Consider the following 27,936-nt stretch of genomic DNA (forward strand, 5'->3'; position numbering starts at 1 on the left):
CCCAGGCCACTCGGCTGGTTTGTGTCTCCCCGCGGAGGGCCAGCAGGTGTGTCTCCAGGATGATCAATGCCACCTCATCAGTGTATCCCTGTGAGCCGTGGTCCTCTCGGAGACATGGGCATGTATGGTGCAGGGCTGTGCCTTTGTGACCGTCTCCTGCTGATGGGGCGTCCACATGCGAGACCCAAGAACGGTCCTGCCCTCCCCGAGTTTGCGGTCTGCTGGGGTGGCATCACTGCTCCCTGGGATTTCAGACCCGTTGGGGTCTCAAGATGTTGATGCTGGCCTTGGTCTGTGTGGGTGTCGTCCGGCTCATTCCGAGGAAGGACAGTGGTCCCCCCATCCGAAGGGCTCGGAGAGCCTCCCGTGCATCATCACAGAAACTCACAATCTCAAGAGGGGGCAGACAATGGTCGGCTCCCCGTGTTGGGTCAGAGCCGCGGCAGAGCCACCTGCACCAGCGCAGACTCGGCGTCCGGGCTGGTGGGTCAAGGACACGTGCCCGTGGGGATGAGCAGCCCAAGAACAGGCCGCGTCCTGAGTCTTTCCCCAGGGCGGCGGCACCACCGGGAAAGGACATGACTTTCCTGCCTTCTGCTCTTTGCACAGCACAAAGTTCACGGCAGAAGAGTGGGCTAGGCTGTCTCTGCGGTGGGTGAATGTGGGCCTCCCGGCATGACCCAGATGGTTGGACAGAGGACTCCGCTGTGACCGGTGGCGTGCGCCGAGCTCCTGTCCTCCCCTCCAGGCTTCAGAGTGGCCTGAGCAGGTGCCTGCTCTGGTGCCCAGCGCTGGGGAAGCACACCGAGGCCACATCTACCCCTTGTCATCCCCGGTACCCCATCTCCTCTGTCACCTGGGCTCTGTCCCTGCACACTGGCCTCTCTTGTCCCATCGGGTTGTTAAAAGCCAGGTGAAGGAAACCAGCAAATCGGACTGCCCCCACTTCTCAGGTGGGAGAACCTGGTCCTGGAGAGCTGTGAGATGTGCCCCGGCTTGCCTGGCTGGCTCCAGACCCCCATACAACCTCCTCCAGTTCTCCCTGGGCGTCACCCCTGGACCGAGGGGCCTGGCTAGAAGTGGGGGGAGGCACACTCCGCTGCCAGCGTGCTCGGAGGCTCACGGGCAGGGTTCTCCAACCTGATGCGAGTGGACCAGCTGCTGCAGCTTCTCCTGCGTCTCCTGTCTGTGCAGCCCGCGGCAGCCTCCCGGCTCTGCTCCCCACCTGCCCCCTCCCTTCTGCGCTGGCCCACCAAGCCCGTCCCCGCAGTGGGCAGACTGGTGAAACCACAGGGTGCACATTCCCGCCTGAAGCCCACTGCCGGTTCCCCCCGTGCCCGCCCACGGTGGACCACCCAGGCCGTGTGTCCCATCGCACTGGCCGTCCCTGTGTCCCCCAGCTCCTAGCACCCCACAGCCCCACATGGTCGCCAGGAGTGTGGCCCCTTCACGGAACAGAGCCCTGCCACAACACCTTGTCTGTGCCTCCCCCTGCTTTGGGACCTCATCCTGCCGTCTGGACAGTCCTGAGATCACAGACACTCGCCACCTCGGACACCTGCCCATTCTCAGCCAGAGGTCGGAAAGAGCAAGCTAGCTGCCTGCTGGGCGGAGGTGAGTCCTAACGTCCCCATCACCACCGACCCAGGCGGAGCTGAGATGAGGAAGCAGGTGAGAGAGTGGCCTGCGGGGTAGGGGTGGAGGAGGAGGGTGGACACAGCTCCGTGCCAGTGCCCAGGCTCCAGCCCCTTCCCCTCACCCCTGGAGAAGCGGGGAAGTGCCCGCCTACCCCCACCCCAATCATTGGTTCTTCACTCAAACCCTGCCAGCCCTTCACTTGCAAGTGGCGGGAAAGGGGTGAGGCTTCTTGGCTTCCACCAGGGACACCCCGAGTTAGACCCGGTCCAGGCAGGTCCCCTGGCAGGGCCGTTCTAGGGTGGCAGAGGCCAGTGACTCCCGTCACTGGAGACAAAGGAAGCTTACCCTGGCCAGAGCCAGGCTTTTAGAGAAACAAGCCTCACCCTGTACACAGCAGCCCAGGTCCCGAGTGCGGCGCTGCTGCTGCTCCCCTGACCTGTGACCTCTGCCGTCGTGGGAGCGAGCACGGCCCGTGTCTGCGGCTTCGGGGGGCCCGGCCATGGGATGCTATTGACGAGGCATTTATAAATATTTAATCTTCACATTAAAAATATGGGGCAGAAGAATCATTAGTAGCTGACAATAAAAAGCCTTTCCTAGCTGAATGTAGGAGCAAAAGAATCTAAGAGCAGATTTTGATGAGGCTGAAGGACAGTGCTGTGGGCTGGAAACACGTAAATGCGCGTTGTTTACCGGGCGGGCGGCAGGCAGCGCTCAGACCTGCGGGGGTCGAGGACTGCAGACGGGCCTGCCGTTTCCTCAGAGTCGGTGCAAAGTACAGACTGCTCATACAAAACAGAATGGATGGTTTATTTACGTCTGGTGCCATTAAGAATGGAGGAGAAAAGTTCAGCCCAGGATAAAAAGCTTAAATCTTGATTTTTCCCTTCCCCCTCTCAGAAAGAATGGATTCCTTGCATTGTAAATTATCCAACCCTTGTCCTTGGCTTGGCAGCTACTTCGGGCTGGTATGGACATTGCATAATCTTAAATATTGATTCTTGTTAGACTAAAAAAAAAAAAGTCCAAGTGCACAGGGCTCCACTGGTCTGCCTGTCCAGGAAATCACCTTCGCCATAGCTCACTTCTGATGGCCTCTAGCCTTCCTGACAGCAAGATCCATTCTGATTAGAAAAGTTTCAGGAGAAAAAGCAACGGTCAGGATCACTTTCTCTATTAGAGCAAACGCTGGGTGGACACCTGCCCCCTTGAGCTTTTTGGACAGAGCAAACTGGGTTGATCCAATTTCTACCAGTCCCATCAGCGGCCACACTGGGCCGCCCCCGACTCTGGGCTCAGAGCAGGCCTACCCAGGCTCAGCCGCACAGCTTCCATGACTACACGCAGGAGAACCCGACTGTGAAGCGTTTCTTCGGGTGGGGCCTTGTGCTTCCGCGGCCTGAAACGCAGTGACTGTCCCACGTCTTCTGCGGCCAGGGCTCCCTCGTCTGTGACCTAAGCCCTTGCTTCGTTACCGGCCGGAGCAGTGAAGGCGGGAGGTCCGTCGCTCGACTGACTGCACGTACCCGCGAATACCCGCGATTACCCACGATTACCCACCAATACCACGTCGTTTCGGCGACGGAGCTCCGTGCGAGAGCAGCTGGGCGCCCCGCGAGTCCTGGGCTGTGTTCTGCCTCTCCCGCCCTTCCCGGAGGAGGTGCCAGGGCACCGAGGTGGTTTGCAGGCGTAACGTGGGAGCAGGTGTGTTCAGGGCCCGCCAACCAATGGGTTGGTTTCCGAGACTAAGATGGGCTCCGCTCCAAGAGAGCATCAAAGCAGGGTCTGGGCATGCACTGGGTGGCAATGGTGACCACCTCCTGTCTGCTGGCGCTGGGGCCCAGGCTCTTGCCGGACGGGCACCTGCACCTACAATACCCTTGTTACAGCCCAGACATCCTGTGAGGCTGGTGGGGCGCCGGGGTCCTGCCGCGCTGAGGTCCCGGTGAGCCTCCAGGTCACTGCTGCAAACTGTCCAGCCCATCCCCGGCGGCCAGATGCGCGGAGGCCTCCCGGAGGGCCGGCTCGAGCCACCGAGCACTGTGTGCGGAGCGCCGCGGTCCCGGGAGCCGGCCAGTCCTTAGCGCCGGCCTGGAAGACCTCTCCGGGTGGCCAGGCTGCTGCTGGCGGGTCCCCCGAATGTCAGATCGTCCCTTTGTATTTCTTTTCAAAGTCTGCCTGTCAGCGCGGCGGTCCCCCGCCGGTGCAGGGCCAGCCCGGCCCGGGGCTCCTCCTGCCGCAGGGCCGCCCCTGCACCTGTGGGCTTCTCCTGCCACCTCAGGCCCCTCCTTCCCTAACTGTCCAGTACCCTGGCTTCGCCTTCTCAGGCTCTCCCTTAGCTTGTATGAAGAAGAGTCTGTTTCTTGGTTTCTCTCTTTCCTTTGCCCATTTGTTATGTTTCTAAATTTCACACACAGGTGAACTCCTGTGGGTTTGTCTTGCTCTGACTTGACTTCACGTAGCATCACACTCCCGGCCTCGTCCGTGCTGTTGCAGATGGCAAGATTTTATTCTTTTTATGGCTGAATAATATTCCTGTGTGGGGTGTGTGTGTGTGAATCGTACAATACATACGCGCCTCATTTTCTAGATCCGTTCATCTATGGACACTTTGGCTCTTGTAGGTGATGCTGCTGTAAACATAGGGTGGAATGTATCCCTTTGGGTTAGTGTTTTTGCATTTTTTGGGCAAATATGAGTGTGACTGCTGGATGATCTGGTGATTCTAGTTTTAACTTTTTCTGGAACCTCCGTACTGGTGTCCAGAGTGCCTATAACAGTTGGCCTGCCCACCAACAGGGAAGAAGGGTTCCTTTCTCTCCACATCCTTGCCAACACTTGTTATTTCTTGATTTTAGCCATTTTGACAGGGATGGGGTGATGTCTCATTGTAGTTTGGATTTGCATTTCCCTGATGGGGAGTGATGTTGAGCGTCTTTTCATGTGTCTGTTGGCCATCTGCATGTCTTCTTTGGAGAAATGTCCGATCATGTCTTCTGCTCATTTTTTTTTTTAAGATTCTTATTTTTATTTATTGAGAGAGAGACAGTGAGAGCGAGCATGAGCGAGGAGAAATCAGAGGGAGAAGCAGACTCCCCGTGGAGCTGGGAGCCCGATGCGGGACTCGATCCCGGGACTCCGGGATCATGACCTGAGCCGAAGGCAGTCGTCCAACCAACTGAGCCACCCAGGCGTCCCTCTTCTGCTCATTTTTAATCAGATTATTTGGTTTTGGGTGCTGAGTTGTAGAAGTTCTTTATCTATCTTGGCTAGTAACCCTTTGTCACATATGTCACTTGCAGATACCTTCTTCCATTCTGCAGGCTGCCTTTAGTTCTGCTGTTTCCTCTGCTGGGCAGAAGCTTTTTACTTTAATGAAGTCCCTGTAGCTTATTTTTGTTTTTATCTTCCTTCCCTCAGGAGACCTGTCTATAGCTGGTGTCCGAGAAGTTACTGCCGAGGCTCTCTTCTAGGACTTTATGACTTTAGGTCTCACACTTAGATCTTTAATCCATTTTGAGTTTCTTTTTGTGTATATGTAGGAAAGTGGTCCTCTTTCATTCTTTTGTATGTGGCTTGTGCAATTTTCCCAACACCGTTTGTTGAAGAGACTGTTTTTTTCCCACTGGATGTTCTTCCTGCTTTGTTGAAGATTAATTGATCATAAAAGTATGGGTTTATTTCTGGGGTTTTCTGTTGTGTTCCACTGATCTGTGTGTCTGTTTCTGTGCCAGTACCATACTGTCTGGATGATTATAGCTTTGCAGTGTAGCTTGAAGTCTGGGATTATGGTATCACCAGTTTTGTTTTTCTTTTTCAAGATTGCTTTGGCTATTCGGGGGCTTTTGTGGTTCCTTACAAATTATAGGATTGTTCTACTTCTGTGAAAAATGCTGGCAGTATTTTGGTAGGGATTGCATTAAATCTATAGATTGCTTTGGGTGGTATAGACATTTTAACAGTATTTGTTCTTAAATGTTTTTAAGTTTTTTTCAAAAATTGCGCTGAATTATACATAGCATTTGTCATTTGTTTCTCAGAGCGTGGCCCAGTGGCATGGGGAGGGGCGCGTCGCTCTGCCGGACACCTGCCATGCCGTGGTCTCTAGGACCTCGTGGCCTTGCACAGCCAGAACTCTGGAGCACGGCACACTGCCTTCCTGTCCCCTCCAACTCCTCCTCCTCCTCCTCCTCCTGGCCCTGGTACCCACCACCCTACTCTCTCTGTCCACAAATTTGACTGCTGTGGAGACCTCAGGTAAGCGGAATCGCACAGTCTTTATCCTCTCATGACAACCGTGTTTAAATGAAGGAGTGAATGATGTATTATGAGCAAAGACAGGCAGTGAGAGATTTTAAAATTTTGTCCAGTTATGTTGAGATATAATTGACATATAACATGTAGCATTTTGAGGGGTACATGACAACTGGATAAACGTGTGGGTTATGAAAAGATCACCACAGTAAGTTCAGTTAATGTCCGTCACCCCACCGTTACAAAAAATGCTTTTTTCTTATAATATGATCTTTTAAGATCTTCTTTCTTGGTGACGTCCAAGCGTCTAAACAGTAGTATTGCCCTGCGGCCGTCGCGCACACCACACCCCCAGAGCTCATTTACCTTAGAACTTACAAAGTGAGACATTGTAACTACCTTCAGCCCGGATCCTCCAGCCCCATCCCCCACCTCTGGCAACCTCCAGTCGGATCCGTTTCTAGGAGTTTAGGGTTTTTTAGGTTCCACATAGGTGTGAGATTGTACCGTATTCGTCTTTTTCTGTCTCATTTGTTTCACTTAGCACGATTCCCTCAAGCTTCATCCATGTTGTCGCGAGCCCCCATTTCTAGGGCTGAATAGCATCCCGTGGGGTGGGCCCGGGTGTTTGTTACAGAATCCTGTTTCCTTTATCCGTCCTCGTTGGATGCTTAGGTTGTTTCTGTGACGTGGCTGTTGCAGATACAGCGCGGCGAGCGTAGGGGCGGGGGTGGGGGGTCGGTGTCCCTTTGGGAAAATGAGGTCGTTTCCTTTGGAGGTATACCCAGAAGTGAGAAAGGTCGATCCTGTGGTAGTTCTCTTTTTATTTCTTGGAAGAATCTCCATGCAGTTTTCCTTCGTAGCTGCACCAGTTTGCATTCGCAGCAACTACGCAACTAGGGCTCCCCTCTTTCCTGACCTGGCGAGCACTTGTTCTCCTCTGTCTTCCGGGGCAGCCGTCCTAAAAAAGGCGTGAGGTGACATCTCGTGATGGTTTGGGTGTGCGTTTTCCTGATAATTAGTGATGATGAGAACCTTTTCATGTACCTGTTGACTGTTTGAATTTCTTTGCAAAAATGTTTTAGGTTTTGCTCGTTTATAATTGGATTTTCTTTTGTGCTGTTGAGTTTCATGTATCGCTTATGTGTGTTGAAATGAAGCCTTATCAGATGGGTGGTTTGCAAAATTTTCTCCCATTCTGTAGGTTTCCTTGTCACTTTGTCGATGGTTTCTTTTGCTCTGCAGAAGCTTTTTAGCTTGATGTGGACTCCCTTGTATTTTTTGTTGTTGTTGTTTTGGATTTTTGGTTTGTTTGCTTTTGTTTTGTTTTGAGAGAGAGTGGATCAGTGGTGCGGGGCGGTGGGGAGAGGCAGAGGGAGAACCAGGCTCCCCGCTGAGCAGGGAGCCCCATGTGGGCTCAGTCCCAAGGACGGCAGGATCATGACCTGAGCTGAAGGCAGACGCTTAATTAACTGAGCCCCCCACCACGTGCCCTCGTTTTTTTATTTTATTCCTTGTGTTTTAGGTGTCCTATCGAAAACACTGACAAGCCCATGCCAAAGAGCTCTTTCCCCTCTGTTTTCTTCTGAGAGTTTTATGGTTTCAGATCTTACAGTAAGTCTTTAATCAAATACTTTTGAGTTAATTTTTGTGAGTGGTGTCAGAAGTCTAATTTGGTTCTTTTTCACGTGCATTTCTGATTTTTCCAGCACCGTTTATTGAAGGGTATATTTTCTCCATTGACTGTTCCAGGCTTCCTTGTCAAATATTAGCCGACAGTACACGCGTGGGTTATTTCTGGGCTCTCTATTCTGTTGCCTTGGTCTGTGTGTCTGTTCTTATGACGGTTCTATATTGTTTTCATTACTATAGCTTGGTAATATAGTTCGAAATCAGGATAGGTGACGCCTCCAACTTTGTTCTTTCTCTGTTTCTTTGGCTCTTCAGGATCGTTGGTGGCTCCATACTAATTTTTGAATTGTTTGTTCTAGTTCTGTGAAAAGTACTATGGGATTTTGATAGGAATTGCATTGAATCTGTAGATGGCTTTGGGTAATATGGACATTTTTATGTTATTAATTCTATTCCATGCACATGGGATATCTTTCCAATTATTTGTGTTTTCAGTTTCTTTCATCAATGTCATGTAGGTTTCAGTGTAGCGATAGTTCCCCTCCTCAGTTAAATTTATTTCAACGTATTTTATTTTTGATGCCATTGTAAATAGGATTGTTTTCCTTCTTCCTTAGATGTTTGTTAGTGCATACAGGCAGGACTGAGTTTTGTACGTTGATTTTTTAATCTTGCAACTTTAATAAATTTATTGGTTGAATTTGACAGTATTTTGGTGGAACTTATAATTATCTCTATTTAAAATTACATCACCTGCAAATAGAGATAGTGTTGTTTCTTTCTTTCCAGTTCTGATGCCTTTTATTTCTTTTTCTTACCTAATTGCTCTGGCCAGCATTCTCAGAAATGCTGAGAATGAGAAATGCTCCCTCTCCCCACCGCCCCCACACCACTGATCCACTCTCTCTCAAAACAAAACAAAACAAAAGCAAACATGTTGATGAATGAGACCATTTAGCAATACCTACCCCAAATTTAAAGTTCATGTTTAAAAAGTGAACTAACAATTTTGCCTCAGGAACAATTCCCTTCAGAAATACTGATTTATGCACAAATATACCAGTTACAAGGATGTTCTGTGTAGCAGTCCTTAGTGTAAATTTTTTGTTGAAGGAAAACTTTTATACAGCGGAGTTTCAAGTTCAATAAGCATTGAGTTTTCTGGGTTTTTACAAAGTGAACATACCAGGATCCCGCCTACCTTCTATTAGTCACTACTACCCCACCCAAGAGAACCTCAATTTTGACTTTTCACATGGATTCATTTTGGCTGGTTTTGACCTGTATATAAATGGAAATCACATCATGGCTTCTTTCAGTCGACATTGTTAAGTGAGATTCACCCATGTGAGTGCATGTAGGTTTAAGAAACCTGTTCTCATTGTCATCTAAAATATTTATATTGGGCGCCTGGGGGGGCTCAGTCAGTTAAGCGACTGCCTTTGGCTCAGGTCATGATCCCGGAGTCCTGGGATTGAGACCCGCAGCGGCAATACTGGGGACCTTTAAGAATGGTGCTGCTCAGGGAAACTTTGGGTAGTGATGCAGATGTCCATGACCTTGACCGTGGTGATGGTTTAACAAGTGTGTATTTGTCGGAACCCTCAAATTCCATACATTAAATAGGTATAGATTTTTGTATGTCAGCCATACCTCAATGAAGCTGTTAAAAAACGGTGCTGCTGTTAGCATTTTTGTCAGTGTGATTTAGTAAATATTCATACACATTGCTGTTGGACGTAGAGTTAACACTGGGATTGCCAAGTCATAATGCGTAACTTCAGTGGCCGAGGAGTTGACGAAAGTGGCTGTAGCAACTCGTACTCCCACCAGCTGTGTGAGAGCTCCTTTCGGTCTGCATATTTGCTAAAACATGATATTGCCTGATTTATCATAGTTAACCATTCTGGTGGAGGTGTGGCGGTACCTCCATGTGGTTTATTGTTCAGAATCCTGGTAATTAGTGAACTTCAGCATTCTTTTTGTATTTATTGGCATTAGGATAGCTGGATTTCAGTGAATTGCCTGTTCAAGTATTTTGTCCATTTTTTAAATGAAGCTAGTTTTTCTTATTGCTATGCAGGCTTCTTTGTATCTGATGAGCTCTTTGTCAGATGTGTATCTTGCAAATATCTCCTCCCATTTTGTGGCTTGCTTGTTCATTCTGGTGAAGGTATTGTTTTGAGGGACAATTTCTTCATTTTAGTGTTGTCTGATTTGTCAATTTTTAATTTTATGGTTAAAGCGTTTTGTGTCCTAATTAATATATTTTCCCTGGCACATTTGTAAACACATTCTCCTGTGTTTCCTTCTGAAAACATCATCTTTCACCTTCAGCCATGTATCTGTCTGGACTTGAGTTTTATGTATGGTGTGAGGTAGCGGGTAAATTCTATTTTGTACGATACACTTAGCCACTTGTTGGCCCACCTCACCTGGTCTCTTGTGTGGGTCTCTTTCTGGACTCTGCATTCCATTTGATTGGACTTTCGAACTATTCTTGCATCAGTAACACTCTGTTTTAATTCTAATTGTAAAGTGAGTCTTGATACTTGTAGTCTGCATTTCCTAGTTTTGTCTTTCATCAAGATTATTGACTATCCCTAGCCGTCTGCCTGCCCATATAACTTTTAGATTCAACTTTTTAATTTCCACAGCACTAACCCTGATAATATTTTTATGGAGTTTCAACTACAGATCAATTCTGGGAAACTTTATTAAGTTTTAAACCCACAAACAGAGTATATACCTCCAGTTATTTAGACCTCTAAAATTGTTCTCAATTCTGTTTTGTGGTCTTCAGTGTGGCAGTTTTGAACAATTTCTATTCAATTTATTCCTAGATATTTGATGTTCCGCTGCCATTGTGAATGGTATCTCTCTTTAAAAAATGGTATTTTTAAAAGTTTTATCATACACTTTTTGTTGCTATACCATTGTTTTTAATAGCAAAGTATATGAAATGTTCCAGTGGGGGGGGGGGTTAAATCAATGCACTTCTTTCTGTACAGCCACGAGCTTATGTGGGCGGACCCCCATGTTCCAACAGGAGGAGGTTGTTGGGGGATGCTACACATAAAAACATAAAAAACATAAAATGCTAAACATAAGCATAAAACAGTCCTGCTCTGTGTTATGGTTTTGTAACTACATGGAAATGTGTATCAAGACCCTAGAACGAGGTCTGGAGAGACTGACAGCCGCCGGCTGACAGTGCATCCGCGGGGCAGAGGAGGAGCCGGGGCAGAGCTGGGGTGAAGGGGGGATGTCCCTGTCCTTCCTGTCCACGTTTACTGCCTTTATTTTTACAACAAGCTTCCATTACAGGAGAGCAGGGAAAATGGATTATTATCCATTTAATGCCTCTCTCGCCTTTGGCCCGGGACCTGGCTCACAGCGAGACCTCCGCAAATACTCCGAATGGAGCCGACCTTCCGGAGCTCGTGTGGCTTCCAGGGAGGCCATGGCCTGACACAGGAGTTCTTTCCTTTTTCTGTTGCTTTGAAGAGTATCCATTCTAGACTAACACAAAAAATAGGCGCAAGGCTGGGAAACCGTGCGAAGCAACGGAAACTGAGCCCTCCAGGGCCGATGTGGGTGCTGCTAAGCCGCGTATCCTGATCCTCAATCCGGGGTCTGGGTGCAAGCGCTGGGGGTGCTGAGGCTGCCCCCGTGTCCAAGCAGATGAGCCCCTCCTCCAGGGGCTTCTGGTCTAGCGGATGGCAGGACAGATGCTGCTTAAGGAAAGCTTCAGCTTTATCAAGCGGTGCAGGTGCTGAGGAGAAAAACTGCATAAAAGAGAGGGGGAAGGCATGCAGGTGGTGGTTGGGTAGAGGTGTTTATTTTAGGGGTGTTAAATTTAGGGACACCTCCCTGGAAGGGGGGTCGGGACCTGAGTTGGGGGAGCACAGCAAGTGCTTTCGCAGAAGAGACCTCCAGGGAGAGGACGGCCAGTGCGAAGCTGCGAGCAGGAGTTTATGTTCATGGACCGTGAAGTTGTCCCTGTCCCTGTCCCGGAGCCAAGGCACGGGGGGTAGGGTGGGGGGGACTGTGGGGCTGACTGTGTCCATCCTGGTGGCCCGTGGAAGTCTGGAGGGGGTGCAGTGAAGGTGGTCTGCCCTAATTCGGAGGAGCCTCTGGCTGCTGTGCCGCGGAGGACAGCTGGGGCAGGAGGGAAAGCCGTGGGAGGCTCGGGCGCTGGTCCCTTTCTTTCTGGCCAGAGAAACACAGGTGTGGCCCAGCCCGGTGGGGGTGGGGGTGGCATCGGTCGAGATTTCAGACATCCAGCTTCATAAGATAACAAGTTCTGAAGACATTTAAGAAACAGCACAGTGACATTTAAAAAGGAGGAGCGTACTCTGGAATGTTCAGCAAATAATGAAACCACTTTGAAAAGCCATCCTTGAAGGCTTTGTTTTCCCTTCAAGAAAAATCTAACTGCGGAAAGAAGCTTAGATGAGGAGCCCCGTGTGTGTCTGTTCCACGAGGGACCGAGGGCAGCCTCAGAACGGCCCAGACAGAATTCAGGCTTGGGCTGGGGTGGGCCGCCCCCCTGGGGCCGCGTGAGGCCACAGAAGGAGAGGAGCCTGCGCCCGCCTCGCTTCCCTGCAGGCAGGACCCAGGCCGGGAGCCGGATTTCGTGGCCTGGACATGCTGAGCAGGGGCCCGTGTGAGCCCTGCTCCTTCTACAGCTGTGGGCACGGACCCGAGGGAGCAGAGGGAAGGAAGACCTTGTCACACTTAGGGCAGAGCGCAGAACGCCGACAGCTCTCGCAGACGGAGCTGAGAGCCCAGCTCCAGCAACTTTCTCGAGGAAATACGGTTTCCTCTGAAAAACAAACGCCTAAGGAGTAATTCTCCATGAAAAGTGGATTTTTTTACTTTAGCTCTGATAAAATCACAGGACTTTTTTTTTTTATAACACCTTTATAGAGAGAGAATTCACGTAACTTAAAATGCACCTGCTTGAGCAGTGCGGCTCAGCGGTTCGGACCGCAGCCGGTCGCAGAACGTTGTTAGCGCCTCGGAACGGTTCTCCTAGTGGCCTCTCCGGCTCCACGCCCACTCCCCGTGTCTCCCGCCGTGAGCAGTCACAAGCCTGTTTTCTGACTGTGGATCTGTTGTCTCTGGATGTTACGTCTAAACGGAAACTTGGCTGTTGGGGATCAGATTCCTTCACTCGGCATAATGTTTCCCAAGTTCATCCACGCGTGGTTCAGCCGTGGTCCCTTTGTCACTGAAGAGCGCGTCATCCCAGGGATCCACCCCATTTGTAAACTCCGTTCGCACCGGATTGATTTCCAGCTTCGGATACTGCTGTTGCGAACGCTCGCGGGCGAGTTTCTGGGTGAACGTAGATTTCCATCTCTTGGGTGTATCACTAGGAATAGAAATACTGGGTCCTACCGTAGCCGTTACACCGCAGGAGGACCTGACGGTCTGTTGACAGTAACTGCCCCGTTTCCTCCGTCCAGCCGCAGGTGTAGGAGGCCCGGCGTCTCCACACGTCACAGCCCTGGCCGAGGTCGGACTGGCTGATCAGAGCCGCCCTGGTGGGCATGAAGGGCACCTCCCCCCCACACCCCGCCGACGGACGGTGCAGAGCTGTTGCACGTGCTTGGTGGCCACGCGGGCATCTTCTTTAAAGGAATGTCTGTTTCTGACCATTTGCCCATGTCCAGAGGGACTCCTCCGTCTTCTTACAGGTTGGTTTCCAGTGTTCCGTATGCATTCGTGATGCAAGTCCCTTACCAGATACGTGATTTTCAAAGAGTTTCTCCCATTCTGTGGGCTGGTTTTGATAGTGTCTTCGAGACAGAGATATTTTCCGTTTTGATGAGGGCCAGTTTCTCTGTTTTTACTTTTATGACTCGTGCTTTGGGTGTCAAAGCTGAAACGCTCCCCAGACCCAGGGCTCGGCACACCACTGCCAGCCCCCGTGACACCTGCTGTCGGACGGCAGCCCCGTGAGCTCTTCCCGCGTTCCCGTCTTCACTCTCACGTTTAGGGCCTTGATCCATTTTACATTGGGCTTTGTGCAGGGTCTGGGTCAGCGTCCACCATTGTTCTCTGCCTTGTGACTCTCCAGTTCCTCTGCACTATGTGGGCAGGAGCCTGTTGTCTCCCCCTTGGTGGCCCAGCGCCCTTGTCAGACCTCGGCGGACCCCAACTACGAGGGGTGACTTCCGGACAGTCAGTTCTGACCCGGCTCTGGACACGGACCCTACCCCAGGACAACGCTGTCTTGATTTCTTTCTCTTTGCAGTAGGTGTTGACATCCAAGGGGAGCCTCTGACTTTGTTCTTCTCTTAGGACGCGGTTCGGCTCTTCTGTACCCCGTGCGCTAGCCTCTGAGTTCCAGGCTCAGCTTGTCCGTTGCTACGAAGAGCCGGCCGCGCCTCGGGTCGGGACTGCGTCGGATCTGGAGATCAATCGGGAAACGTCGTCATCTTAGCGACGCACTGTCTTCCGGTCCCGAACACGGGACGATTTCTCATCTATTCAGGTCGTCATTAATCCCTTTACGTAACAAACCACAGTCTTCTGGAGGCCTGCGAAGCGCGTGAGGGACCGTGTCAGGGCGTCTGCCCTGCCCGCTGGCTGCGAGAGCTCATGCGGAGTGCGACGGCTCCACCTGGCCGAGGCGCCGCGTTTGGGTTTTGTTCCGGCCGGGGGGGACCCTCCTGCCTCCTGCGCGTCGCCGCCCTCGCCAGCCGGCCCGGGCAGATGGGGGCGCGTCACTCCGTCCTGGGGCTCCTTCAGCTGGGGGACCCTGGGGATTCTTCTGACCTTGACCCTCCGTCCTTGAACTCTGTTCTCTCTTCTTCACAGCCAGGGAGCCTAACTCAGGGCGCCCGGCCATCCTGATTTGCATTCACATGTGTGAGGGAGAGGCACTTTGTGTAGCAGATGTCTATCCACGTCACTCCGCCCACCTTCCGAGAAAGACCCCCTTTGCCAACTGCCCTGCTGTGTCAGCTGTGTTATGAGTCAGGGGACCGTGTATGGACCTGCTTCCGGATGCCGCTTCATGCTCTAGCGCCACGCTCTAGGACTTACTGAGGAACTCTGGGAAGTGTCAGGGACTGAATGTGTGCCCCCAAATCCAAATGTTGAGGCCTTACCCCACAACAGGACGGGAAGTGATGCAGTTCACATGAGATCCTGGAGGGGGGGCCATGGTGGGAGTCCAGCCCTCACAAGAGATCGAAGCCTTTCTTCTCTCTGCCGAGCGCACAGTGAGAAGGCTGCTGTCCGCAAGCCGGGAAGAGAGCCCTCGCCAAGAACCAGGTCTGCCAGCACCTGGACCTGGGGCTCCCCAGCCTCCAGGACCGGGAGAGATAAAGGTCTGCTGTGTTGAACCCACCGGTGTGTGGGATTGTGTCCCAGCGGCCCAATCTGAGTAAGACGGTAGTTCAAGACCGCAGGCTTCCTACTCGGTCAAAGTTGCCGTGACTTCCCTTAGTCGTTCACAACTCCACGTAGGTTTCGGAATCAGCTTATCAATTCAGGAAAGGAGCTCCTGGAGCTGCGCCGAGAGCGAGACGGAGTCCGGAGGTCACTTCAGGGACAACCGGCATCTTTTCAACATGTATTTTGTCAACCCACAAATGTGTTCTGTGCCTCCATTTCTTAAGATTTTAAACATTTCTCGACACTTGTAAAGTTTCCTGGCCGTCACCCTATGTCACACTGGTAGCTTTCTTCCTGGATATTTGGTGTTATTTGTGGTGTTATAAATGCTGTACATTTTTAAAATTCCCACTGTTGCTGAAATACGGTCGAATGTGGACCTTGTACTCCTCAGTCTTGCTGAATCCCCCTTACTGAATTTAATGCTTTTTATTAAGTTCTTTGGGATTTTCTCAGGACACTAATTTTATTTTTTTATTATTACTTTTCGTTCAGATCTCATGTAAGCTGTAGCTCGCTAACATCGAGTGTAGTTTTCCCTTTGTTGGGTCGGTGATGGTTCGGTCGGCAGCAGCAGCAGAAATCCCTGCAAGGAAGCTCAAGTAGACGTGAGGTCCAGTCTGGCCACAGGGACACGGCCCTGCACGGCAGCCTCTCCCTTGGGCTCCGCCTCCCTGGGACCCCGCGGCCCTCAGCTCCCCAGTCTGGCCCTGTCTGAGCTCTGACCGACCGCCCATGTCAGTCTGTGGCTTACAGCTCCAGCCCCCCAGGTACCTCTGGGTGTCCTCTAGAAGTTTCCACCTCCCAAACACACCGAATAGTGATCCTGCTGTCATTCTACTAGTTTTTCCAAATACATATTATTCTATAACATTATGCATATTCTGTATTTATTCTTCTTACCTTCTCTTGATAGAGAACTTACAATTTTGAATGACATTGTACATCCAGTGTTACATGCCCGCCTCGCTTTAATTTTATATCATTAGTATTTACCATTTCGTTAAATATAGTTTAAAAGCATGATCTTAATGGCTCAGTAGAATATATACTATTCTACTATATGGCTATACCATAATTCAATTAACAATTGCTATTTTCGGGTATTTGGGTTCTTTCCAGTATTTTAAATACACATTACTGCAGTGAACAGTCTTGTACTTGAATCTTGCCTAATCTCTGATCATTTCCTTAAGATTGATTCCTCGAAGTGGAATTAGTGGGTCAAAGGATATGAACATTGTTAAGTCTCTTGATATAACGTCAAATTGATTTCCAGAAGGCTGTACCAATTTACTCGTCTATCGACAACTCTAAGAATGCCCATTTCTCCATCAACAGGATTGAGTATTAGCTTTTAAGTAAAATCTTTTCTAATTTAATAGATGAAAAAAATTTCATCTCATTATTTTGATGTGCATTTTTAAGTAAGGTTGAATATATTTTCCTAAGCTTATCAATCACTTGTATTGTTCCCTTGTGAACTAACTGTGAATTTGCCTGTTTTTCTTCAGGGTATCTGGTCTTATTGATTTGCAAGAGCTCATTGTATATTGAGATATAAGCCCTTTGTTGTCATCGGGCACTTTGCTTTCTGCCTCTGCTGGTGGCCCCAAGCCCAGAGCAGCGCCAGTTCTGCCGGCGGTGGTAGCGGCACAGGGCTTGGTCTCCTGGAGCTGGAAACCCAAGGTTGCTAACTGGAAACTCAGCTAGCAAGTCGCACGCGTCTGATGAGGGAGCTGTCGGGGGCAGTGGTGTGCTGGGCAGCGGTGGGATGCCTGTGTTCCCCTCCGACGCTTGGTTCTTTTCCGGTCGACACCTCTGACCTTGCTGTGGCTTCTTCTGGTCCCACTAGGGTCCCCCTAGCCGCGCCGCTGGCCCTCTTCCTTTCCTCCCTCTCCCCCTCTGCCCGCCGGCCCAGAAGCTCGGGCGGAGCTCTGGCTGGGGCGCTGGCTGATGGCGTGGGCCTCACAGCCCTGTCCCTCTGGCACAGCCTCAGCGCCCCTTCCTGTCCCCTCCTGTCCCTGCGCCATTTGAAGGGCGCCTACACCAGCTTACACTGCAGACACCGCGTGGACGCCACGGGCACCCCGTGTGCACGGACATCCTGTTCTCCCCGGCTCCGTGCAGACCACGTGGTGGCCCCAAAGACACTAGTGGAGAAGCATGAAGGAAACAGCTCCTTTGAGGTCCCCTCGTTTGTTGCAAGGACGCTGGGGAGAGGAACATCTGCCTTCTGTTTTGGAACCATGGTCCTATGATGCTGCTTGAGTCCCAAGCAAGACCCCTTGAGCGTCAGCTGACCACGGCTGCACAAGCCGGTTTCCATCTCACGGCCTGGCTGCGTCACACCCGGGGGGCGGCTATTCTGGAGGCTTCTCCTTCCATCCAGATGGTCTCTCAGTCTCTGCGCACTGCCCCCATCCAAGGTATCTGAAACCCAAGTCAGGGGAGAGGGCAGGATTGGGAGATTGGAGACTTCATTTAGCTTCTAGTCCTGGTCCTTGCAGCCCTGTGACTCTGGGCTGCTCATGTGACTCCTCTGAACAACAATTAGGTCACCTAAGAGGGGAACCGGCCCCGCCCAGGCTCGGTGGAACTGAAGTGGCCTGCGCGCCCCCAGCTCCAGCACAGGTGCCTGGGGCGGCTGCTTGCTCGCTCCTCAAAAATGCGTGCGCTGCTCAGCTAACTCAGAGACTCTGTTTTAAAAGGTGGTCACCAAGGATTCTGGAATTGGGAATGATGTTCACTCTCTTCCTGAAGCAGCGCCTTCTCTGATCTTGCCCTGGGCCATGCCCTGTGGCCTTGGCGGGGAGTCCCAGTGTAGGACAAGAAGCTGAGGAAGGCATGGCTGTGTCTTGTCTTCAGGAAGCTCAAAGTCCCCCCAGGGTGTGACCGGAGAACCTCTGGGAGGCCAGCAACTGGGGACCTCGGGAAGCTCCCGGGCTTGGTGGGGGCATGAGGGAGGCCCCCCTCTGCCGGCCTGGGAGAAAGGGCAGCCTGTTCCCAGGAGCGATCGTTTGGGCTGAGCAGGAGTCTCCGTGGTTGCTCTTGGCCCCAGATCACAGGCTGTGGTGTCTGCGGCCTGGGTGTCCCCGTGGCCCCACGGGTGTGACCCGGGGCCAATTCAAGACGTGCGTGGGCACAAACTGAAACTTCCTCCAGTTCGGAGAGAATGTGTCTCTGCGGGCCAGCCGTGGGTTGTGCGTGCAGATCTAGCCGTCTCTGGGAGTCCTTTCTGCCAAGGATGGTGAATATCCCCTGGCCATGCCACAGCTGGATAACAAGCTAAATGGTGGCCGTCTTGTGACGGGTTCACTTGGCCAGACCGGGGTGGGGTGGTGGGGAGAGAGTCAGAAGCGTGTGTGAGTCTGCGTCTGGGCTCTGGGTGTCCGGGGCCGCTCCCGCCTGTCCCCAGGCCCGGGGCTGGGAGCGGTGTGTGCACCCTGGCTCCCAGCACCAGACTGGCAACTTGCTCTCTGTGAAACTGGGAAATGACAAATGACCAAAAAATCAATTTGTAATCTGATTGGAGGTTTTTGATTTCCTCTGATGAGTTTAAATTTCATTAAAAGCAACCTTATTCCAACATAAAAGGAATCCTTGAAGGGTAAAACAGGGGATTGTCTCACTGAGTATAAAGCCTCCCGACTCCTTTGTGTGATTTATTCATTGCATTAATTGTGAGGGCCAACCTGTGGTGTCCGTTGGCAGCTGGGCCCTTATCGGGGCCTGGGATCGGCCGGGCGCGCTCGGCACACAAGGACTCGCATTCAAAACTCACTCTTTGGCATATTGACGCTTGACTTATCAACAACCCTTATTATCTGCTGGGAGGGAGCTCGCAGCTCGTGGGGACAGAAGCAGCTACAAATCGCTCCCACAGCCGTCCCTGTGCATTCTCTTAATTGTATGTATTCTCTGGAAAAAATGATCATCGTGGCCTCTTGTCTTGATGAGAAATTGACATTTTCGGAGGACCTCTCTGGGTGCTCCAACCGCGGAGATAAGGCGGAGTTGTTTTAAAGGAGAGCAGCCTTTCTTCCCTTTCACTCCCTCCGCTTCCCTCTTGATTGCTCTCAGTGACCCACTTGATGAGTATGGATTTCATGAGGTCTTTTTCAGCATTTGAACTATAAAAGGTTCAGAATGACACCACCCCTTATAGACAAAAGATAACCTTGCCCTTTGAATATATTGATTCTTTATTAACTAGGCTGTTTAATGCAATGAAATGAGGCATTAGATGGAAGCCCATTTCAAGTGCTTTGAATAATCTTTAAAAGCTTGAAAGACCTTAAAAGGCAGCCTGACAATAATTGGCATACATTCGGAGAGAGTGCAGTTCTTGCTTCTGCTTCGAAACACAAACATGAAACAATTTCTCCCCAGGTTGTAGGGCCCTGGTGAGCCGCCCCGGGAGCAGCCCTGCCCGCCCCGCCCCGCCCTGCCCCCAGCCGCCCAGGGTTGGCATTTCTGGCGCCCGCTGGGAGTGGGGACTTTGGGTCCCAGCCCTCCCCACCCAGGCACCTTGGGAAAGACCCCAGGGCGGGGAGGGGCGCGAGGGTGGGCGGCCGCAACCTGGTACCCTGAGAGCCTCTTTTTCCTTTGCTATCTCTTTAAGGCTGAGACAAAAACACAGTCAAAGGAACCTGATTGTCACTGACAGGAGAAAAAGGTATTCACAAGTTTCTTTATGTTTTGAATAATTGTTTCCTGTTTTGCTCAGCAGAACAAGTAATTAAGATGACATTTGTGAGTACTAATTTGGATCACACTTATGTGTATGTGCTACAGAGCTGCAAGCCAAAACATGCAAAACCAGCCTTTCATTGAGGAGAAAGTGAAAAATCCAGAATGAGCTGGGAGGGGTGCCGAGAATTCATTCGCAGGAGCCGCTTCGTGGTGTAAATTAGGTGCCGAGGGCAGAACTCATTCGGATGGTGCCTTCGGGCCGCACCACGGCACAGCCCACCACGACCCAGGCGGAGCACGGAGACAGCACAGAGGGTCTGTCTTGCCCTTACGGTGGGCCTGGAATGGGCAGTGGTCTCCCCCACATGAGACCTCGGCCACCTTCTGGGCCCCTGGTGTCTGCCTGTCCAGAGCCTGTCCAGAGCTGTCCAGAACCTGAAGCTGGTTCTCGCCCAATGCGCTCTGTTGGGTGGGGGGGGAGGAGCAGCTCTAGTGCACTTGCCCTAGACCTGCCCTGGGGAGCCCTCCAGCCTGGAAGCAGCGGCAGGCCCCCCGGGGGGGGCGGGGGAGGCTGTCTCCTGGTTGGTTAAGTGCTGTAGAGCGGCTCTGGCCTCTGTGTCCGACACAGAGTCCCCTGCAGACATCCGAGTGCAACACACGGACAGGTGGCCCCTCTGGGCGCCAGAGCCATCGTGGCAACCATGAGGATTTCTCTGTGCATGTGAGAAGTGAGAAGAGCCGTTTGAGGACTGAGAACTTCCTAGAAAGACTCTTCTATGAATCACTTTAATCTTGGCCGAGACACAGTCCCAGGGCCCAGGGTGTGCAGAGGAACACTCCCCACCCCCACCACCCCAGATGACTTCTGCATGCGTTTTGCCACTCATTGTAATCAAAACAGATAAAATTACCCAAAGTGAAATTCACAGACAAGAAATACTTTAATTAAATATTGTGTAAAATGAACATTTTTATACAGTTAAATATCTGAAAAAATGTACAGATAAAACAATCTTATTGTAGGGTTTTTAACAGTAAAATCTACCATTTAGTGAAGCGCTCAATTTGGAGACAATGAAGCCATGAGGGGCATTGACTAATTAATCTAAAACACAAACCGAGTGCAGGGCTGAGGAAACTTGCAAATGTTCTTAACATGTACACGTGAGCTTGTTTTTAGATCAAACCATTACTTATACAAAATAAAACGGAGGCAATTTAGTTCCAAAGTGACTTCTCGGGCTTTCCCACGTAGCTAAGCCTTAGCGGTCAAAGGGCCGGACTGTGACCCACTGACCACTGGGGACATTCTGCTTTTTTTATTGAGTCCCTTGAATAAACACTTTCCTAAGTTGTGCATGGTTTTGTTTTTTGTTTTTTTTTTCTTTTTGTCAAAGTATTTTAAAGTCCCTCATTTTTGATTTAAATCTGATTTCTGCTGCAATTTGCAAAACATTTGCTGTGCTGTGTCCAAGGAGCATTTAACACAAAGGGGAGAGACCCACCTCCGGGTCTCACCGTGGGTTTGGCACAAACAGGCACAGGTCTGCGGGAGGTCATTCCGGTTTAAAAAGCACAGAGGTGCTGCTGGGTCTGACCACACAAAAAGTATTGTTTTTAAAAATAAGTTAAAAACCAGCAGTGACTTTGGTTCTCCCTGAAACCTCTCTGAATCCTAGGTGGGCCCGGGAGGACACGCCACGCAGCAGAATCAGACGCAGAAAGGAGCGACACATGGAACACCAGGTTTGTGCTTTTGTGTGTGTGTGTGTGTGTGTGTGTGTTTGTTACACCGTAAATCTCCAAATAAAATCTCCATTAACAATTGTGTCATAAGCCTGTGATAAAATAGCACAAAGGTTCTTTAAAGAAGTCCACTTTTAAGGCATCAGAGAAGTTAATGTGGCAAACATTTTAATTAAAACATCAGAAGTAAATTTTATTTTAAACTTTAGGCCTCTGAATTTTTCCAGTAAACACAGTTCAGCTATGTGGCAAAGTCATGGGTGGCAGCTAAATGACTTTTTACATTCTACAGAAAAATAAAATAAGGACACAGCCCCAAACGGTGTCCCCTCTTCGCGGCTGTTCAACATGCACGGAATCTACTAGGATTTGTCACAGCCGGGCGGCACCGTTTTGTTTTGACTATACAACGAACTTCTTTTTCAAAAGTATTTGTTCAGATAACTTAAAAATAATATAAAAATAAACAATGAATTTGACTTTTCCTCAAAATAAAAAAAAAGGGAAAAAAAGGATGGAAAGTCTAGAAAGCAAATCTTTGAAATACAAATGAAATGTAAGGACACCGGTTCACTTGAACAAAACAGGTCAAAGAGACAGCTCTTGGCTAATGCTCTTCCCAACACCAGGCCACGATCAAAAACCAATACAGACAAGAAAAAGAAAACGGCAGGAAAAGCAATGTACAAAATTTCAAAGATAAATACAATATTTATAATCGATATGTTACAAAAGAAAGTCCCTTAGCAACTGTAAGTGTTCATGGAAAAGTGTTGAATGGAGACCATTTTATTCCTTATGAGACACATAAGGAAGAAAACGTGTTTTTGTTTTTTTTTCTAAATATTTAAGTGGATCTGAAAAAAATTCAAGACAAGTGTATAAATATTTAGCTACAACTTTGGCAAAATCACAAAAGTCTACAATTTTATAACCACATACAAAACACATTAGGGAAGAAGGAGCTAGAAGTCAAAAGGACAATTTCTGGTACAAGAAACATGGACCTCACAGTAGCCTAAGAATGCAATAGTATAGAGTGCTAGCAAAAGTTGAAAAAATGTTGCAGATCACACTTGCTTAACAGGAAGCTCTAGCAGTGGGAGAATATTTTAACCAACAGACAGTAGCATTTTTTTTTTTCTGTCAGTGTGCTTGTTGAAGGCAAGAGAATTCAATATCAAAGTTACAATTTCTAACTACAATAAGTTACAAAGTTTCATTTCATTAAGATGAAGTTAAGCAATGATAAACCCTCCCTCCCTCCCTGCCACCCCGAATTCTCCTAGTCACATAGTCCTCCTTTCTTCCAGTTCGATGGCTCACACCTCCTTGGCCCCTTTTTTTTCACCACAAAAAAATATTTCACATTATAGAGATACACAACCATTGTGAGTCTAAGTATGAGTACAGAAAAATGTCTGGAGGCATTTCTCATCAGTGTTTCATGATAATCAAAATGGTGCATTCACAAAGTTTCTCCCAACACATAGCAAGTACTAGACATAGCCAAGACGGAGTCGGAAACTTTATACAAAATAGGCGTCGCTTTGTTCTCCTTAGTCTTCAGGACTGAGAAATGTGAAAATATGAGAAAAGTTCAGTCAATAAAATGGAATTGTTCATGAAGAAGTAGGCTTGTTTGCATGTTGATTCTTAATAGTTTAAATAAAATCTTTAAACAAAGTCTCTTGTAGCGTTTCCGCCGCGGCCGATGCGTTTGCAGACACTGGCTCCCGCCGCAGCTCTCCTGGACTAAACGTGTCCCCTGAAGTCCGTCCTTGGGTGCTGGGTGCTGGGTGCTGCGGAAGGGAGAGCGGGCCGCTCACATGGGCGGGACTACCAGCCCAGACATAGCTGAAAGAGAGAGAGCCGCGGGTTACTGGGCTGCCCCCGTCGCGGGCCAGGCCGGCCTCCGCCTGGGGCTCGACTCAACGGTGACGTGGGGCGTGCGCCGCGCCCGCCAACCAGCCATGGGCTCGGTCAAGGCGCGGGGGGCGGGGGGGGGCTCTACTTCATGGAAGCGGGGTACGTGTGGGGACAGACACCCCCCCCGCGACCCCTCATGCGGCAGCCCTCCTCCAGGACTTCTCTGGAAGGGCGAGGCTGCTGGCCCTCCTGGGCGAGGCCACCCCTTCCCACAGGTCTCAGTGGCTCGTTCACAGCAGACGGAGGCCCAGACTCCCCCGAGGCCACCGCTGTCCAGAGACGTGAACCAACCTGGTCACGTCTGTGACGCCAGCCAGGGCCGGCCCGCAGCCCCACTGGGACCCGGGCGCCAGGGTCACTCCCTCCGTGAAAACCGGGGCGCCTCAGTTTCCCCTCCGCTCTCAGCCCTTGCCTCGGACCTCCTGTGGACTGTGCGGTATCGTAATGGTGAGTCGTGGGCGCCCTAGGAGCAAAGCCGCTCCTAGCCCACCTGCCCTGCCACCTCAAGGCCAAGGCCCCGAAGAGACCCAAGTGACAGCCCCACGCCAGGGAGCTCTCTGCTCCTCTCGGAGTAAGAAACTTGGTGCTAAAACGCCAAGTGCAGCGGACGCTCTCCAGTGAACTCCTGGTACGAGTAGAATTTACGTCTTTTCGGTGTTGTTTAATTTTGGTCAGAACGATCATTCTCATTAATTTATGTATAACATATTAATGCATTTGTTCACGTAGTGATGCGAGCTTCAATTTCCCAGTTCATTAATTTCTACAGTCTTAATTCCTCTCCGACTCACCGTTACAACGTTAGGGTTTTGGCAGCCCCGTGTGGGTGCACACCGCGGGGCGCCGTCCTCCCGGGAGCCTCCGCGCCATGCGGACGGTGGCCGGGCCATGGCCCCTGGCCCCCTGCTTCGCGAGAAGCTCTGGGCTGGGGGCCGCGGTGGGCCTGCAGGCCGGTCGGCGGCACCCGGGGCCCGGGCGTCCCTCTCATACGCTAAGATGTTGGGAAGACAATTATTTCAAATCACGGATACCTTTCCAGTTCCTTTTTTGAGCATTAGTTCATCAAAGTGAAATATGCCACCGACTTCACAAAAGGGCCAGTTTGTCTTCTCCACGGTAACGTCCTCAGCACCCAGCAGAGAGCCTGGCACATAGTAGGCGCTCAGTAAATACTGGTTGAATGGATTCATTTTTTTAAAGGAGTAACTGGATTTGATTTTCACCGGGAGGAGCATATACCAAAGGTGGTGTCTGAAAGAGGCCAGATGACGGCCACTTAATTCAGTGCCTGTGGCCCCCGTGAGTCACCAAGAGCCACGCAGAAGATCGCGAGGCCTAGGGGCACGCACGTGGCCCAGCTGCCGCACACCTCGCAGGGCAGCCTACGCGGCCCAGAGGGACCCGGCCCTGGGCGGGCACCCGGAGCCTGTCCACGTGGCCCCATCTGGGGGCAGCTGCGTCCGCAGGGTGCCTCCCCCTGCCCTCGGGGCCGGCCCTGCTCCCTCCTCAGTGTGCGAGGGAGAGGACTCAGAGGAGCGCCCCCCCCCCCCGGTTTTCACGCATGCACGGCCCCAGGCTGGGCGCACCCCTTGCCGCACAGCCTGGCGGGGCAGGGTCTGTTCTACAGGCTTGAGAAGGCGGCTCAGCCTCAGGACGCGGAGAGTGCGCTGGCTTTGCACCGGGCTCCGCAGGTGGCACAGGGACCCACTGTCCCCGCCCCAAGGACACTCTGTTGCCTGGGAGCAAGGAGGCCGCCAGCGCTGACGCTGCCGGTGGGTGCACCCTGCTCTCCTGGCTGAGCCGCGGCCGTGAAGGCCCGTCTGCTGAGTGGTCGGGACAGGGCCCCCCTCCGCACCCCCCGCTGCCTCTGCCCAGTGCCCCGGCAGGTCCCCTTCCTGAGGGGAGGACACGTGGGTGAGGTTGGAAGCAGGTGGCAATGGCTTTTACCAGCGAGACTCAGTTACTGGTGGGGGTGAGTCCCGGGGCAGGGCGAGTCCTTCACGTGGCTACTGGGAGGGGGGTGGCTCGCAATGCAGCTCAGTGGTGGGGGGGGCATGCATGGGCCACGGCAGGGGCGAGGACCCGGAGGGAGGGCTGGAGCTCGCGCCCCACGGCGCAGCCTGGCCTGCCCTCAGGGTGGGGGGGCTGTCGGGGGGGTGGGGAGAGCTCGCGCGCGCTCGGCGAGCCCTGGGGCCGGTGCGCCGCCCCTCACCTTGCAGTCCGTTCCCGTTGGCGCTGGTGCAGGAGGGAGGAGGAGAGGCTTGGGGCCGGACCACGGGCGCGAAGGCGCTCTTTTGTTTCACTGCAGAGATGACATTGGCAGGTGAGAATGAGAAAATGCTGTGTGTGCCGCTACAGTTTGAAGGGAGGGTGACCGAAGAGGCTGCCATGGTGGGGCTGGACGGCACTACTGCAACAAAGCAAACACGGTCAGCACGCGCGGCGCCGGCACGGCAACAGCACACAGAGAGGGCTCTCGGGGCCTCGCCTGGAGCGGCGGCCCCGACAACACAAGCACGACACGCTTCTGGCTCGGCCGCTCTCTGGCTAACGGGCAAATGCTCGTGGGGACTTTCCTTTCCGACCGGCAGCCCCGTCTCGTGCGGGTTTCCGGCCGCCGCAGGCCGGTCTGCCGTGGCCACGCGGCCCCCCAGCCTCCGGAGCCACCTGCCGTGGCCACGCGGCCCCCCAGCCTCCGGAGCCACCCTCCCTTTGGCCCAGCAGCTCCCACCACAGAACAGCCAAGCAATGCACACATTGGACTCGGGAGTGAACATGGATCTATGTGATGACGTGTGACAAAAACAGACACTTACTGCCGTAGGGAGAGTTAGCGGAGGAGCCATTAAGGAATCCAGGCGAGCCCGGGACCCCTAGATTGGCCATGGCGCCAGTTCCATATCCGTTCATGCTAGTGCTGACTGTGTTGTAATTGGACTGCTGGGGAGTACTGCTGGGGACGTAGCCTCGCGGGGACACGCTGCTTGTATTGCGACTGTAGCCGACTGTTAAAACCCCCCCCCGGCCAAAAATAACATTATTATCAGGGATACAGACACTGGGGGGGGGGGTGCTTCCCCGCAAACCTCTGTCACATATGCAACATTTTCAATCGACCTTCCGCCGCGCGCCAGCCCCGGCGCGTCCAGCCGGCTCGGGTCACCTCGCCGCGCCGGCCACGCTCGGGTGCAGCTCCGAGCCCCGTCCTGCCCGCGCCGGCAGCCGGCCCCGCGCGCTTCCGTCTGACCCGCAGCTGCGGGTGTCTCTTTGGAAGCAATCCCCGACGGCTCGGGTTCAGGGGCTCCCCCCGCGCTAGCAGAACTCCCGGCCTCTGCAGACCTTCACATGCCAGGGCTGACGGGGAGAGCTCCTTTGTGGCCGTAAGTTCCCAGGCGGGGCTGCTCTGGGTCTCGGTCTGCACGGTGACCATTTCCCAGAGCGCGGGGCAGGCCGGGGAGCGGGGGCATCAGGCCCGCCGCGGAGTATGTGTGACCCGGAGCCGTGGCGGAGGCCTTCTCTGAGTCCGTACCGATTTGAGAGAGGAGGACTAAGACCTGCTCGGAACTGGCTCACATGACAGGGTCCTGTGACCTCTGGACGACAGGGTCCTGTGACCCCTGGACGCCAGGTCACTGCGTACTGGGAGAAAGTGCACCGCTGGCGGGGGGAGTGGATGGCGGACACTGGGAGCTCCTCTTCATTTACTCCTTCCGAGCCCCACCCCTGGGACGTATCCAAGAAAGGTCCCATCCACTTACTACCCCACGGCTGTCCTGTGGCTCCTCCCACCTTTCCAGGAAACTTCTAGCAAAAACCAGAATACTGAGCGCAGCCACGTGCCGCGGCAACAAACGAGGTCTGGGCTCTCTGGGCGCTGCCCGCCCTGCGCTCGCCAGGCACGGCCGCTGGCCGGAGAGAGCCAAGGCGCACGGAACGCCGCCCGCTTCCCCGCTGGACCCAGGACACGGGCAGCTGCCGCGACGTCTCAACGGTCCCTGGGAGCGCGTCCAGGGAAGGGGCTGCTCCCGGCACGGCGGCCTACCTTGGTCGTTGGCTTGCGATGTCTCCGACACGTTGACGGCGAGCTGGCTGCTGAAGGAGTTCACGCCCATCATGCCCGTGTGCGCAGGCGTGTTGCCCAGGGTGGGGATCTGGTTGTGGTTGCGGGGCACACTGTACAACGCCTCGGCGATGTCAGCTGCTCGCTTCAAGATGATCTCCTGGGGCGGGAGGGAAGCGCCCGGTCTGCCTCCAGCTCCCACGGTACCCTGGGGAGCACAGGTCCACTCCCCCACCCTGTCCCACGAGGCCAAATGACGGGGCAGTGTTCCCCTACCCCTTGGTTCTAGACGGTGACAAACGGATTTTGTAGTGGGAAGAGCCTCCCTTGGGAAGACGGTGCGACGGTGCTTCTGCGTGGGGACACCTGGTCCGTGCCGCACCCACAGCCCACAGGCCCCAGAAGCGTGCACAGAAGCGGGGAACGCACCGCACCCAGAGTCACAGAAGCAGGCCCGAATCTAGAGTGCCCTTGAGTCTGCCCCCCAGAGCCCTCCAGGCAGCCTGAGGATGGCCTGTGGGTGCCCGTCCTTCCCTCCCACGCCGGGCCACGCCAAACTGTCTACCACC

General features: G+C 52.5%; 1 protein-coding gene across 13 annotated transcripts in view; it reads right to left on the reverse strand.

The window, feature by feature from the left end:
* Positions 1 to 20,554: 20,554 nt before the first annotated feature.
* The window catches only part of EBF3 (EBF transcription factor 3), a 117,571-nt gene continuing 110,189 nt past the window's right edge, over positions 20,555 to 27,936 (reverse strand). For 2 of the 13 annotated variants that reach the window (XM_082720216.1, XM_082720210.1), the window contains exons 13-17: positions 27,350 to 27,527; positions 26,124 to 26,312; positions 25,520 to 25,717; positions 24,339 to 24,451; positions 20,555 to 23,235 (exon numbers count right to left, since the gene is read on the reverse strand). In XM_082720216.1, the coding sequence (XP_082576342.1) occupies positions 23,218 to 23,235; positions 24,339 to 24,451; positions 25,520 to 25,717; positions 26,124 to 26,312; positions 27,350 to 27,527 (696 nt within the window). In that variant the 3' untranslated portion in view covers positions 20,555 to 23,217. The remainder of the gene's footprint in view (positions 23,236 to 24,338; positions 24,452 to 25,519; positions 25,718 to 26,123; positions 26,313 to 27,349; positions 27,528 to 27,936) is intronic. The other 11 variants (XM_082720218.1, XM_082720220.1, XM_082720221.1 and 8 more) reach the window with 7 other exon arrangements.

The sequence above is a fragment of the Mustela nivalis genome, assembly GCF_964662115.1.
Source record: "Mustela nivalis genome assembly, chromosome: 2".
Taxonomy (NCBI): Eukaryota; Metazoa; Chordata; class Mammalia; order Carnivora; family Mustelidae; genus Mustela; species Mustela nivalis.